The sequence below is a fragment of the Perissodus microlepis genome, chromosome 7 (genome assembly GCF_051167445.1).
Source record: "Perissodus microlepis isolate ML-2025 ecotype Zambia chromosome 7, ASM5116744v1, whole genome shotgun sequence".
Lineage (NCBI taxonomy): Eukaryota > Metazoa > Chordata > Actinopteri > Cichliformes > Cichlidae > Perissodus > Perissodus microlepis.
The window spans coordinates 61,893,019-61,907,033 of NC_140467.1; the positions used below are offsets into that span (position 1 = coordinate 61,893,019).

The window sequence follows — 14,015 nt, forward strand, 5'->3', positions numbered from 1 at the left end:
CCCCTATTAGATTTAAGTGTCTTCATCTTTTTCTACAGGTTTTAACACCGCCACGAATGTGGTGGTCCTGGCTGGAGCTAACAGACCGGACATCCTGGATCCTGCTCTGCTGAGGCCGGGACGCTTCGACAGACAGATCTACATAGGTAAGCAGAGTCTTTACTGCCTTACTGCAGTCTCCACATCTTAAAGTATTGGAATGTGCCCAAATCATTCTCCCGCTAACCACAGTGCTGCCAGTTGGTGTGAGGTGTTGATTTGCTGTTTGCATTCTCCAAACATGCCATTTAGAGACCTGATTAAGTGTAAACATGGCAGCGAAATGTACCTACGAGGGATATCTGGGTTTTCCAATGTGATCAGCCTGCTGGAGGACGCATGCGGTGCCCTGTAAAATCATGCTCATGTTGAAGCTCCGCAGAATAAGTTTTAGTTGGAATGCAGAGGAAGAATTCTCTCCTGTCTTCTGTCAGGTCCGCCGGACATCAAAGGCAGGGCGTCCATCTTTAAAGTCCACCTGCGACCAATCAAACTGGATCCCAATCTGGACAAAGACGGTCTTTCAAGGAAGATGGCAGCTTCCACACCGGGATTCACTGGTTTGTAACAGTTGGATCGAATAACAACAATGTAACGGCACTATCGCAAAAATGTTTTTATTTTGAATCATTATATTTGATGACTGTTTTTTCCCGTTTGAATGAATCAGGAGCTGACATCGCTAGTGTCTGCAACGAAGCAGCTCTGATCGCAGCCAGGCACCTGAACCCATCCGTCAACACCAAACACTTTGAACAAGCCCTCGACCGGGTCATTGGAGGTGAGTGTGACATCACCTAGTACGTGACGGCTGTGTACGGTTGTTTCTTGTAATGGTCTTTGTGTGGTAAACAGGACAGTTTGTATCTGACGTCCTTACAGTCTGACTCCCGGGTTGTTTGCTTTCAGGTCTGGAGAAGAAGACTCAAGTCCTGCAGCCCACAGAAAAGAAGACCGTCGCCTATCACGAGGCCGGTCACGCCATCGTCGGGTGGTTCCTGCAGCACGCTGACCCTCTGCTCAAGGTAGGAGCTCTGTCCGTGCTTGGGCTGTGTCGTTTCTGTTATGACTCCAGCTGCTCTGTAAATCTCCACCAGTTACAGGTGTAGATGGGAGCTGTGGGTTAACCACACATGGTTTGTATCCAGGTGTCGATCATCCCGCGGGGGAAGGGTCTGGGTTACGCTCAGTACCTGCCTACGGAACAGTACCTGGACACCAAAGAGCAGCTGTTCGACAGGATGTGCATGATGCTGGGAGGGCGTGTGGCTGAGCAGGTTTTCTTCGGACGGATCACCGCCGTAGCTCAGGACGACCTGAAGAAGGTCACGCAGTCTGCCTACGCTCAGGTACGCACGTGTGACTAAAAACACACTCCCTGTTTGATTCCCACTAGCAGAAGAGTGCTGTTTGTGCCGTGACGCATCGCTCTGCACCCTGATTTGCAGGTGGTGCAGTTTGGGATGAGCGAGAAGGTGGGACAGGTGTCGTTTGACCTCCCCCGACAGGGCGAGGTAGTCATGGAGAAGCCGTACAGTGAGGCGACAGCGGAGATCATTGACGAGGAGGTCAGAGAGCTGGTAAATCGAGCGTACGAGCGCACCCTGCAGCTCTTCCAGGACAAGAAGGACCTGGTGGAGCTGGTGAGACTTTCTAATACGCAAAAACACAACATAACCTCAGATAAACGCTGAGTATTCTTTCCATGATTCATAGTTCAAATAAGGATGAACTGAAGCCCCACATCTGGGCTTCAGTTCATCCTCTGTCTGAAACAAACCAGTTAAGCTCCACCTCTGCTGTGATCCTCAGGTGGGGAAGCGCCTGCTAGAAAGGGAGGTGTTGAACAAGGCTGACATGCTGGAGCTGCTGGGCCCTCGGCCGTTTGAGGAGAAGTCAACGTATGAGGAGTTTGTGGAGGGGACCGGCAGCTTCGAGGAGGACACGAGCCTGCCGCAGGGCCTCCGAGACTGGAACCAGGAGAGAGGAGGGGAGGCGGAAGACAAAAATTCAACTCAGGACAAACGGCAGGCCATGTAGAGTCCAAAAAACACCCAACACGTACCAGCTGCAAAAAAAAAAAGGTCTGACAGAGTCTGGGAGGTCTGGGGGAGGTACTGGGTTTAGGAAGAGCACGTGGCCATTCACCCCGATTTGTTCTACCTTCAAGAAACTTTCTAGTTTAACACGTTTAAGATAAGGTGAAATTAACATGTGCACGTTCATGAACTTAAACATAAAAATACAAGATTTCACCAGGTGATTTCACAGATTTCAATAAAATTGTACTTTTTATTCAGTCAACTTTAACTTTACTTGTCCGTCCTGCAGAGGATCAATACCGCACAATCTGAGACAGCTGCACTGCTCGTTAGTGCTCTGTCTTTAAAATGTAAATAGTTGGTGACCTGTATAACTGATATGAAGGTTGGTGGTTATAATTTCCTACTACTTGTTAATAGTAGGGGCAATGTTGGGAGCACCTCAGATACCTCCTCCTCAGATCCACCAGTCTCTGGTCAGTCTCTGCTTGTAGAATTTGTCCAGAGGTTTCTTCTTTCCAACATCTGGGCAGGAATTTGCTCCAGAATGCCTTTAAGACTCAAACAGGAGGCTAGAATGTACACGATGCGCATTTAAACGGTGCATACAGACTGAGTCTTCCTTTATTTATTCTTCTAAAGGGGAGACCCCTTCCTGACCGATGCCTTGCTGATAATGAGGAGGATTATTTTCTGTGTGTCCAGACTAAAAACACTGGATCGTTTTTAAACTTTTCTTTTTGTGGACAGCAGTTACTCTTCATACTGACACGAAGAGTCGTCGGACCGAAACACCTCAGCAGCATCCGTCACTTCGGATTTCTTTTTGTACAAACGTTTTGATCATATTGATTTTTGTGTGATGTTAACAGAAAATAAAAAATGAAACATTTCGTGTAAGTTATGCTGATTTAAAGTAAAAATCCCCCTAAAATACTGAACCACAGACCGTCAGTGATGGCTGCAGGCGTCGCATTTCAGCCCCAACACGAGTCGTTCCCCTCAGAGTTAAAGGCTCGTCTTATTTTATGTTTTAAATTTTCATCAGCAGCATCCCTGAAGGGACTGAAACGAATTAAACTTATCTCGCTAACGAATACTTTGAAGCCTGTTAGCATCCAAATGAGACGAGCGCCTCCTGGAAGTCTCCCAGCACAGGAGATAGAGCCAGTGGAGGTGTGTAGCTAGGAGATGATTCAGGGTCACCTGATCAGCCCTAACTACTCTCTGTCACAGACGAATATTCTAAGCCTAATCTTAAAAGTAGAGTTGAGTGTCTGTCATCCAAACCCAAAGTGGGACAGCTGAAGGCTCTGCCTCCCATCCTACTTTTAAAAACTCGAAGAGTGTAGTGTAATGTAAGCCTGCAGTGTGAGAGCGACGTGCTCGGTCCTGATAATGAGGCGCTCTGAGGTCTTTAAGATGTGAGTCTGATCAGTCAGGACTTTGTATTTGAGGAGAAGGATGTGAAATTCGGAATTTAACAGGGAACCAATGAAGAGAAGCTAACATGAGCGTAACATGATCTCTTCCAGCGCTGTTGTGCATTTACACCTGCTTCACATAGCAGCTGATCAGCGGTGCAGAGGTACGAGAGCAGTGAAGCCCATGAGCTCTGTAAGAAAAATAGGAAGGTCTCCATGTCACCAGTCTTGTTTTAATCAGCAAATCAGTGTTACACCAGTTTTGGGAAGAAGATCAAGGTTGGAATTTCCTGTTAATGACAGAAAATATCCAATGACGGTGACTCTGAGAATACAATGTTTGTATGAGCTCAGACAGTCGAGCCCCTGAAGATGAAAACACAAGTTCAATTCAATTTTATTTATAGAGCCAAATCACAACAACAGTCGCCTCAAGGCGCTTTAGTTTTCTTTGTAAATGTGAAAAAACCACAAATATGCTGCTGTGTAAAGTGAAAAATGTTTTTTTTTATTGTGTTGACATTCCGAACAGTCCCAGGACATCTTTATCTATAAAAACTAATCCCTGAATGCTGTGGCTTCATTTCCACCTAAAGCCGCTACACCGCTTCTATCTCAGCCAACAAAATCATCGAGACTTTCTCTCCATCTTCATCTTTAACAGGCTGGCGTCGCGCTCCTCAGTGAGTCACAGCGTTTCCTTGCATATGGCGTGCGGCATCTTCTGTTAACCTTTGACCCTTAAAGCTGCTGAGAAAGTCTTTGAGTGTTTAAAGTTCAGCTTTTTTTTTTTTTGTCCGAATTTGAGCGTTTTGGTAAATCGAGGCTGTAAAACTCTACATTTACACATCAGTTCTGTATCAAAAAGCTACAAAGGTGCTACATCCTTGTTCCGGTGTAATGGCAACGCGTCTCCACGCACAGGCTGCACTGTCCAGGAGGGGGTCCCCCCTTATCATTTCTCCTCCAGCTGCAGAGCCACTGCAAAGCTGATCCAGAGTCAGTTTAGAGTCTATTACAGGTTTTAAAGAAAACCTTGTGTAGCCCTTTATTTGTGCTGCAAAGTGAGGCCGATCAGCAGCTGAGACAGTTTCTCCGTCCAAGTTTGTCTCTTATTTAAGTAAAAAAAAAAAAAATCCTTTGGCTACCTGCTGGATGTTTAAGTCTCCGCCTCACTGTCATGTTCATCTTGATTGGTGGGTTCATTTTGGTTTAGAACTCAGCGACCAATGAGACGAGCAGAGAGGCAGAGAAGAGAGAGAGCGACAGGGAGATGGCTGCCGCCCCGCCGCAGTCCTTAGCGTTCTCCTGTAGGACGAAACAAATGTGATGCTCAGTCCTTTCATAGCAGTTTCTCTGAGTACATCAGCGTTCACCTGTTTCACCACACAATCATTAGTTAGCTTTACAGAATGAACAGCAGATCATGGATGACTTGATGTATGAAGGGTCAGTGAAGTTGATTTTTCTGTCCGTACTCTGGACTCATTTTAGCATAAATTATATTCTAACGCGTGCATACTTAAAGCGAGTAGACCTACAGTATCACAGTTTTTCTCTTTTTCTCTGCTTTTCTTAGATGCACTCAAACCTTCTGTTTACATGGGGCAGCCAATCAAACGACAGCTGGGTTAAAGGGAGGAGGAGCTAAAAACAGCTTACTTCAGACTTGAGTGCTAGAAAATAAGGCAACATATTTTTGGTTTGGCTTCTTTAGTTCTGAACCAACTGATGCAGAGTCTGAGATATTTAACCCACAGTCTGAGTGTTCCTTTGGAGAACATCCTGACATCCTGATAAATGATGCACCACAGTCCAGTGTAAGCAGTAGATTATTACAAGCTATGACCCATCATGCAAAGCTCTTCTAGGGGAGTCCAAGAATAAAAATAAGGAGCTGGAAATGTGCCCAAAACATCTGCTTTAAACAGCCATCAAGTGTGACGGGACTGATGTTAGAGATTATACACAAGCTGCAACAACGACTGTTAAATGATTAGTGGAACCTTTAAAGTGAAGAATTTGAATCCCTTAAAAAAATCACTCTTATCAAAAGAGGTGATGTTCTGCTTTTCAGCTGACTGTTGGATGTGCTGCAGGACAGAGGTGCGTCAGTACCCGATTGACCCTGAGACCTGCTTCGCCTTTATTTATTTCACACACAGACACACACACCTTATGTGTTGTTGCTAGTTTTCAGTGTGAGGTTCTTTATTTGCCTTTAAAATCACCACGTTTGTGTTTGTTAAATAGTCTTGCAGTTCTTTTGCGTTCACAGTCAGCAGTGGGGCTCAGCACTGACCTTTGGGTGGTAGGCGTGGCATGACTCAGGGCGCCGCCGCACCTTCTGGGATTTCATCCTGTTGCACTTCACTGTGGCGTTATGTTCACAGATATTAAGGAAAACTGGAAGCTCGCTGTGAACAACCGTCGATCGGCAACGCCTGACTTTCTGGGAATAAATATATAATGGGGACGAAATTTTGTAGAAACAAAGCATGACGTAAATCTGAAGTTTCAAAGCCTCAGCTAAGAGCAAACAGATGTTGTGAGACTGCTCAGATAATCTATTAATGTTCTCATCATTGGCTGTGGAGTGGCAGTGAACTGCATCACTGATCTGAGGGAAAATAAGGAGATTACAGCACAAATGTGATTTTCCAGGCTGAATGCAGTCTTGCCCTCCCTGCAGTATTTGTGGCTGTAAGCATCCAGCAGGGGGCAGCATTTTGCTGCTGAGTATGTGAAGGATATATTTGATCTCTTTGGGCTCCAGCAGAATGGCTCCATACTGACGGGAGCAGTCACAGTAGGCCTGAGTCACGACCAGAACCAGGTTACTGTCAGGAATCTGCTGCACCACAAACATCCTGAAACGCAAAGAAGGCCGCAGTCAGTCACTGCCAATCATTCAATTATGCTTAAGTTGAAACTTCCTCGATTTAAGACCAGATTAACAAACTATGAATGAAGCTTGTTTTGATTTTTAAAGTGTGTGTGTGTGTGTCATACTTCTGGCAGCGTCCACACTTGTTGAGGCTGTTGGCCTCTCTGACAGACGGGTCGTACATGAAGCCTGGGTAAGCTGTGTCGCAGGGCTGCAGTGCGTCCAACTTCTTCTGCTTATGAGCTGTGGAAACCACACACACACACACACACACACACACACACACACACACACACACACACACACACACACACACACACACACACACACACTTGGTTTAAATGACACGACTGCATTCAGCAAGATATGGTCTTAACAAGTAATAACCCAGCATTAGTGCAGCATAACTGGCTTCAGCTGCTCTTCTTTATGTTAAATCCCAGGATGAACCTGGTCATGAATTTGTCATGCTGCAGTGTCCAGTCAGAGGCGAGCAGCAGCCAGAGTATTTAATGTGTGAAACCAGATGAGATGATGCTGATAATATAACAGCAGTAATTTTATCAGCAAGTTGTTGATCAGTGCAGTCTGATAGAAACAGCTGAGTCTCCCACATTTTCATAGTTGACTGGAACATCTTCATCTCTATCATAATGTACCTGTCAAATAAATTATTATTAGTCCTTTATTTATCCAGGTAAAAATCTCATTGAGATTAACATCTAATTTCCAAGAGAGACCTGGCATCATGGCAGCAAAAGTCAAAAGTACATGCATCACATAATTACATAACAATTAAAAAATCTAGAGTGTGATTAAAGTGGTGGGTGGGTTCTTTTACATTTTGAGAGAAACCAATTGAGTCTAATAACAGACTAAATGCCATGTTGAGGCTGTCATTTTTAGCATCTACATGGATGTTAAAATCACCCACAATAATTATTTTATCTGAGCTCAGAACTAAATTAGATATAAAGTCTGAGAAATCAGACAGAAACTCTGTGTAAGGCCCAGGTGGACGATAGATGATAACAAGTAAGACTGGTTTCTGAGTTTCACAGCTGGGGTGGACAATGTTAAGCATCAGGCTTTCAAATGAATTAAAAGTCTGTCTTGGTCTTTCATTAATTAATAGGCTGGTGTGAAAAATTGCTGCCACACCGCCCCCTCGGCCTGTGCTTCGAGATTTCTGGTAGTTAGAATGACTCGGGGGTGTTGATTCATTTAAACTAACATAATCATCCTGCTGCAACCAGGTTTCTGTAAGGCAGAGTAAATCAATTTGTTGATCAATTATTAAGTCATGTACTAACAGAGACTTGGAGGAGAGAGACCTAATATTTAATAATCCACATTTCACTGTTTTACTCTTTGGTTCAGATGTGGATGCTGTACTGTTCTTTCTTTGTAATTGTTTATGTTTAAGTTGTTTGTTGCAATACAAGACACAAAAAACCAGGTAGAAGTCCCGGGACCATGACATGCAGGTGGTTACATATGGTTAAAATGATTCAAATGCAGTAAGTATGCACGTTTCTCATATCAGTATAGTCCATAACTGGATTATTGTCTGTAGCCCACATGATTAAACACTTTAGTTACATAAAACATGTGAGTTTAGATTTTATCTACTGTATAGCCTGTATAGTAAATTAATATGTAGCCCAATAAGTATAAAATCCAGAAAGCTACACAACATGGGGCGGTTCACAGGTCTAACTTGAGTTTCACACAGTTTTTATTAGAACACAATCAAATTGTTAAATGCTTAAAGTACACAAAATGTCAGAAATCTGCACCGTCATGAACAGAAATTTAAAGCTAATTTTTCGTGATTTGTTGATTAACCCTCCGAGGTCTAAATCCCACGTTGTGCACATCAACATCACAGATTTGTACAAATAAAGTTTATAACAAAGACATGTTAAATATTAAGCTCTGGAAACAGCTTGGTTGTTGTTGTTTGGAACATGTTGTTTTGTTGCCATAGCGATGCCTCCAGGGAAAAATTAGGGAGCAGAGCAAGAATGAGACCATATTAGTGGATATATGTTTGATAACTTTGCCTAACAACCATAAAGAAATGTTTTATATTTTGTGTGTTATTGAGCTTTAATCCTGCATGAAGGCCAAGATGAATCTCTTAGAGTAGAACTTTACAGGAACTATTAGAATAAATAAAAATAATAACACATTGACTGCTTTAGTCTTTTAGATTCACTTCTGTCTGTTTTTTTTGTCTCCATTTAAAAGATATCAAACTCTGAGCAAACAACTTGATGTAAAAAGAATCTCTGCACATTCCGCAGTCTTTGCTGCTAAAGTGACATCACAGCATTTAAGCATGTTTTGAATGAAAACATCAGCATATGAACACAAAACTGAAGAGACACTGCAACCGTATGAAAGCAGACCACTATTTAGTGACATTTCGACATTTCCCTGAGGATTAACTGCTCTGTAATTTACCAAGAACTAAAGTAAGCTCAAATTTCAGTTTATAAACTTAAGATCATTTACTTAAATATATAAAGCCGGATTTTCCTGCTTGCCAGGACAGTATTTATGTACTTTACATTGTGCAAGACTAGACTATATTTTCCATCATAGAGAGGATGATGTGGATCTATTATTCAGGAAAACAAATGAAGACATAACTATTTGTCAGCTGATGTAATATTTGACAAATTATACATAAATTAGAAAATGTTCTTAATCATATCTGAGTAACAGAAGCTCTTTTTAACACGATTATTTCTGAGATTACTTTGTTCATTTAGGAAAATAGAGAAGACTTTTGTTCTCAAACAAACTATTAGAATTTCTGAGAAACTGAGGCTGCGTCCACATGTACACGGCTGTTTTTGAAAGCGCAGCTTTGTCTCTGCATTTGGGCCTTTCGTCCACACCTAAACAGCAGATTGAGTCACTGAAAGGTGAGATTTTTAAAAACTCCTGCCAGGGTGGAGATTTTTGAAAACGACGTTTTTGTGTTTAGGTGTGGACGAGGAAAACGGACATTTACTCAGGCAATGTCAAAAGTGTGCGCCGCTGTTGACGCTGTGGCCACGTTAGTGTTTACATGAGATCAATTTCTACAATGGCGGATGTAGACAACATACTGTGTCTGTTAATCTTAGTATCTGCAGTTTTTACACACTTACATATACACACACAGTTACTGTGCCTCCATTTAGAAACACAGAGGCATCAGAGTGCGCATCAGACGTGGATTCTACATTCAACACAGTCGGTTTGGAATAAATGTCATTTTAAAAAATGACATTTATGTACGCTGTATGCATTTTGTCCATTCCAAAGTTGTGAGTCTGTTCCAGCCAAAATGCTGTCTTTAGTTATTAACATTTGAAACGATGAAGGCAAGTGAAAGTAACACAAAATTAGCTGCTTTTCCAGAAAAAGACAAAAACTTTTCAGAAGCACGTAAGGTTTTGTGAGGTTTTCCCACCCAGGCTTCTAGACTTCTGATTGGCCAACATTTCTACACGGTTAAGATTTGGCGTGTTCTTGACAGCGTTTCACTTTGTTTTTAGCGTTTACATGTGGAAGGAGATATTTTTTCAAAACTGCACATGTGGACTGGATTTTTTTAAACGAAAAAGGAAAACGTGCGTTTTCAAACATAGGCGTGTACGTTCGGACGCAGCCTAAAGTCATCACAAAAAAAGCAAATTCTCTGAACATTCTGAGTTGAGGTTTACTGATCATTGTTGTTTTGTGTTCCTTGTAGTCAAAATGAGTGGAAGAGGAGATGGATCACAAAATAACCGTAATGGTAAGCACATGTGCTCAGTCTTGAAATTGATGAAAAACAGATTTTCAGCAGATAGTTATGAATGCTAATTAAAAGATTAAATGATCTTGCAGGCCGACAGGTTAACCCACAAAGGTTTTCAAGTGGAGATCAGGAACATGCTAACCGACCAGCTAACCAACCAGCTAACGAAGATATTGGTGGACTCCGGGGCTTCGTGGTCGATCGTTATCGTGCTCTCCGTGATATTTGTCGGAGGCTGGATGCGCTAATAGCTTCAGTATTGAATCAATATGACGATTACCTTTACGATGACTATGTCAATTACAACAATGTCAACATTCAAAATAATAATGTGAGGGACAATAATGGCAATGCTGACAACAATGAACAGCATGAGGATCATAATGCTGTTGTTGTTGGTGGCATTGAAAATGAGGATTCTGATGAGGCATTTGAAGACTGTGAGGATGTTCACCAGTACATCCCAGAAGAGGACCCTCAGCCAGGTGTTTCCAGGAGGAGGTCTAGAGAGATGGATGAAGAAGATGTGGAACCAAACAAAAGAATCAGATGGAGCGAGGAGTTTTCTGATGATGACTCTGACTTCTTCTCTGCTTGCGACACTGATAGCGAGGGCTGTCCTCATGTTGGTAATATTGCCGATGAGGACATCAATCAGCAGGTAACAGAAGAAGAAGCACAGCCTGGTGGATCCACGAAAAGGTCCAGAGAGGAAGATGTTGACGAAGAAGGTCGTAATAGCAAAAAATCCAGGCTTGCACACTCTGATTCGGGGACCAGCTCAACTGTGTACGACCACTCTGAGAGCAGCAGTGATGAACTTTTTGAAGATGCGCACGAAGAGCTTGACAACCATGAAGCTGGAGGCTCGAGGAAGCGTTCCCGAGAGGATTTTGAGGAAGAAGAGGAATACTTGCCTGTGTGCAAATTTCGGAGGTGTTCAACTGAGTCCACCAGCAGCAGTGATGAAGACTAAGACTATTTCGACGGGTTTCTTCAGTATCCTTTTAGTAGGCTGATGGGCTACTCAGGTGACCCTGAATCCTCCATGCTGCAATAAGCTGGGCATACACTGTGCTGCGATTTTTTTCAGTCGCGTTATTCAGCTCCTGCTCAAACTTTACGATTGACTCGCAGGGGTGAGAAGTTTGTGCCGTGGCTTGTGTCCAGATGACACGCCGCACCGCCGTTCTACTCCGTCTTTTCACTCTCATTTCTGCGTTTGCGCGTGCGCAGTGTGAGACGCTGTGACACCCTCGGGACGACCGACAGGATTTCAAACAGGTTTGATTTTCTTACGAGCAAACGATTGATGATCGGGAGCTGGTCGTGAGGCGTTAATCGCTTCTCGTTACCCCATGTAGACGATGCACGACACACGATCAAGGCCAAACTCGGGACGACCCCCAAAACGGTCGCACGACTGAAAAATCGGCTCAAAATGGGCCAAAAATCGCACAGTGTATGCCCAGCATTAGGCTGCCGGGGGATTCCCATGATCCACTGGGTGCTTCTTCTTCGCCCACTATGTTTAATAGGCCTCTCTGCACTGAATGGTACTTGTTATTAACCTCTGGTTCTCTTCCACAGCATGTCTTTATCCTGTTTTACTTGCCCCTCCCCAACCGGTCGCAGCAGATGGCCGCCCCTCCCTGAGCCTGGTTCTGCTGGAGGTTTCTTCCTGTTAAAAGGGAGTTTTTCCTTCCCACTGTCGCCAAAGTGCTTGCTCATAGGGGGTCATATGATTGTTGGGGTTTTCTTTGTAAGTATACCTTACAATATAAAGCGCCTTGAGGTGACTTTTGCTGTCATTTGGCGCTCTATAAATAAAATTGTAAAGCGCTTTGAGTGGTCCCGAAAAGCGCTATATAAATGCAATCCATCATTATTATTATTATTATTAAAATTGAATTAAAAATTGAATAGATGTCACTGTGATGATTTCTTCCCTCCATAGAAAGCTTAGACCCAAATGCAGATTCAATGCACATGGTTAAACTATTTATGAGACTTTGTTTAAAGAGAGGGAATGGAGAACGTGGCTCGAGCTAGGAGTGTCAGCAGAGAGCAGGAACCAGAGGAAAAGCTATCGAGAGACTGAACACCTGGCTCCTGATGGGAACAATCCAACGGGAATTCTGCAACAGAGGGAGAAGAAGTTGAAGTTGAAAGATTTACGCTGTGTCACATGAAAATATTCCTTTGCAGCATTTGATTGAAAATAATTACTTTGATTCCATCACATCTTAAATGAATAGTGCTGGACGGGTAAGGGAGTTTGAGGGTAGGATGAGTATGTTGGCAGAGGAGACCTAAACACAGGGAAAACAAGGTTAAACACAGGGAAGGAGCAAGCCAGAACTGGAGCAGAGGTGAAGCCTAGTTACCACTGGAGATGGCAGAACAAACTGGCGAGGAGTAGCAGGCAGCGCTGGTTTAAGAAGCCCTCCTGCTGATTGTTTGCAGATGAGGCCCAGGTGAGATGCTGGAAACTCCACCTCTGAAGTGTGGACACAGTATCCCGATTCCACGTGGAAAAGCCCCTCAGACACTTCCATGGTGCATGAGAAGAAGGATGAGAAAGCATTCATTGTCCATCCATCCGTCCGTCAGCGTAATGCCTGAAGGTTTATTCAGATGTAAATATATTACATTTTTAAATAAAGATCATCAGTGTTTTTAATGATACTGCATTTCATTCACGTGTCTCTATTGGACAGTGTTGTAGAAGTCACAGAAGACAGGAATCAGTTCCAGCTTGGCCTGACGTTTGATCACTAGTGTCCTGTTTCGTATTTGAGAAAAGAGACATACGACTGAAGGTCCATAGTGCGTCAAAACAATGATTTTATTAAAACACATATATGTGGTGAAGATGGGCTCTGCAAAACATCAGCCTCGATCTCCCCAGAACAGTACATGGGTGTGATATTTATACATATGATGACAAGTAATATGCGTCACCGCAGATGCATGTTCCAGTAACTCCAGCCTGGACATATTCTAAAAAAGAACAGTTACTTCCTCTCCCACCCACCAGATGCTTCCTGTTATTCCACTCTCTGGGCTTATCAGAACTAAACTGTCACGTATGCAGGTAAACAACTTTTGGAGTCAGTTTCTAAATACTGTATATTCAGGCAAACTGTGTGTCTGTGTTAACCTTAGTGCATGACCTCCCTCTGCGTCATCTGTTACCAGGCAAACTTCAATGCAGCAAGCTGCTGAATGCACACACACAGGCCTATACAACATGTATCATATGTGGTAAATTGTACTGTAAGCATGTAGGCAACCTTTCAATAGCTGTGCTTTGCTCCATAGATCAGTCGAACTCGCGTCGGCTGTAGCTTCAAACCATTAATTAACTTGACCGAGCTTCAACTCTTTAATAAGCACAAAAAGGCAATATGTGTGTATATAAGATTATTATGTAATTATACTAACACCTGAAATACAGACTTTAATATAACATCAACAGTTTCAATAAATGTTTCAATGAAATGATAATGATAAATCATAAATGATGCAACAGTAATAATAATGATTATGAATAGTAACAGTAAAATAATATTTCATCCCGACACTAGTGATGTGCGATACCACTGATTTCCTTTCCGATCCGATACCAAGTAAAATTCAGGGTGGTATCGACGGTACTGATCCGATACTTTGTACAAAAACTTTACTCTTTTATTGTATCTCAAATTATAGCATCATAATCATTACAGGACATCAGATTACTTGTTCTTATCACTTAATAATGCAGAATTCATCATATAGAAATACAAAACCTGAAGTTGTGCGCTATTTGAACACCTTGC

The 14,015-nt window shown here is 42.8% G+C and overlaps 3 protein-coding genes and 1 long non-coding RNA gene across 5 annotated transcripts in view; 2 read left to right on the plus strand and 2 right to left on the minus strand.

Moving 5' to 3' along the window:
• The window catches only part of LOC146384515 (mitochondrial inner membrane m-AAA protease component AFG3L1-like), a 15,924-nt gene extending 12,950 nt beyond the window's left edge, over positions 1 to 2,974 (plus strand). The window contains exons 8-14 of the mRNA XM_084936492.1: positions 39 to 146; positions 474 to 599; positions 710 to 820; positions 949 to 1,064; positions 1,188 to 1,388; positions 1,488 to 1,682; positions 1,852 to 2,974. Coding sequence (XP_084792618.1) covers positions 39 to 146; positions 474 to 599; positions 710 to 820; positions 949 to 1,064; positions 1,188 to 1,388; positions 1,488 to 1,682; positions 1,852 to 2,079 — 1,085 coding nt within the window. The 3' untranslated portion in view covers positions 2,080 to 2,974. The remainder of the gene's footprint in view (positions 1 to 38; positions 147 to 473; positions 600 to 709; positions 821 to 948; positions 1,065 to 1,187; positions 1,389 to 1,487; positions 1,683 to 1,851) is intronic.
• A 1,659-nt stretch (positions 2,975 to 4,633) lies between these two features.
• Positions 4,634 to 6,589, minus strand: LOC146384516 (voltage-dependent calcium channel subunit alpha-2/delta-4-like). 2 transcript variants are annotated; one of them, XM_084936495.1, is made up of 4 exons: positions 6,518 to 6,589; positions 6,255 to 6,375; positions 5,808 to 5,885; positions 4,634 to 4,813 (listed from the first exon to the last, which is right to left on the minus strand). In XM_084936495.1, exons 1-4 carry the CDS (start codon positions 6,574 to 6,576, stop codon positions 4,718 to 4,720), a joined length of 354 nt encoding a protein of 117 aa, XP_084792621.1. In that variant the 5' UTR covers positions 6,577 to 6,589; the 3' UTR covers positions 4,634 to 4,717. The 2 variants fall into 2 exon arrangements, with proteins under 2 accessions (XP_084792621.1, XP_084792620.1); XM_084936494.1 differs by having other exon boundaries at positions 5,808 to 6,375.
• Positions 6,590 to 10,019: 3,430 nt separating this feature from the next.
• LOC146384517 (uncharacterized) lies at positions 10,020 to 11,167 on the plus strand. The gene is made up of 2 exons (XM_084936498.1): positions 10,020 to 10,188; positions 10,281 to 11,167. The coding sequence occupies exons 1-2, from the start codon at positions 10,149 to 10,151 to the stop codon at positions 11,165 to 11,167; spliced, it is 927 nt and encodes a 308-aa protein (XP_084792624.1). The 5' UTR covers positions 10,020 to 10,148.
• Positions 11,168 to 12,215: 1,048 nt separating this feature from the next.
• On the minus strand, positions 12,216 to 12,865 carry LOC146384518 (uncharacterized). The gene is made up of 3 exons (XR_014800877.1): positions 12,579 to 12,865; positions 12,421 to 12,503; positions 12,216 to 12,329 (listed from the first exon to the last, which is right to left on the minus strand). It is a non-coding gene; the product is annotated as an uncharacterized LOC146384518 (long non-coding RNA).
• Positions 12,866 to 14,015: the final 1,150 nt, after the last annotated feature.

Excerpts from the sequence above, each read along its gene's own strand:
- LOC146384516 (XM_084936494.1), bottom strand. The coding sequence starts at position 6,576 with ATGTACGACCCGTCTGTCAGAGAGGCCAACAGCCTCAACAAGTGTGGA. Across the intron at positions 6,376-6,517 it reads AAGTGTGGACGCTGCCAGAA|GATGTTTGTGGTGCAGCAGA; the intron begins GTATGACACACA and ends TTTGCGTTTCAG. Across the intron at positions 4,814-5,807 it reads GCCACGCCTACCACCCAAAG|GAGAACGCTAAGGACTGCGG; the intron begins GTCAGTGCTGAG and ends TTCGTCCTACAG.
- LOC146384517 (XM_084936498.1), top strand. The coding sequence starts at position 10,149 with ATGAGTGGAAGAGGAGATGGATCACAAAATAACCGTAATG. Across the intron at positions 10,189-10,280 it reads ATCACAAAATAACCGTAATG|GCCGACAGGTTAACCCACAA; the intron begins GTAAGCACATGT and ends ATGATCTTGCAG.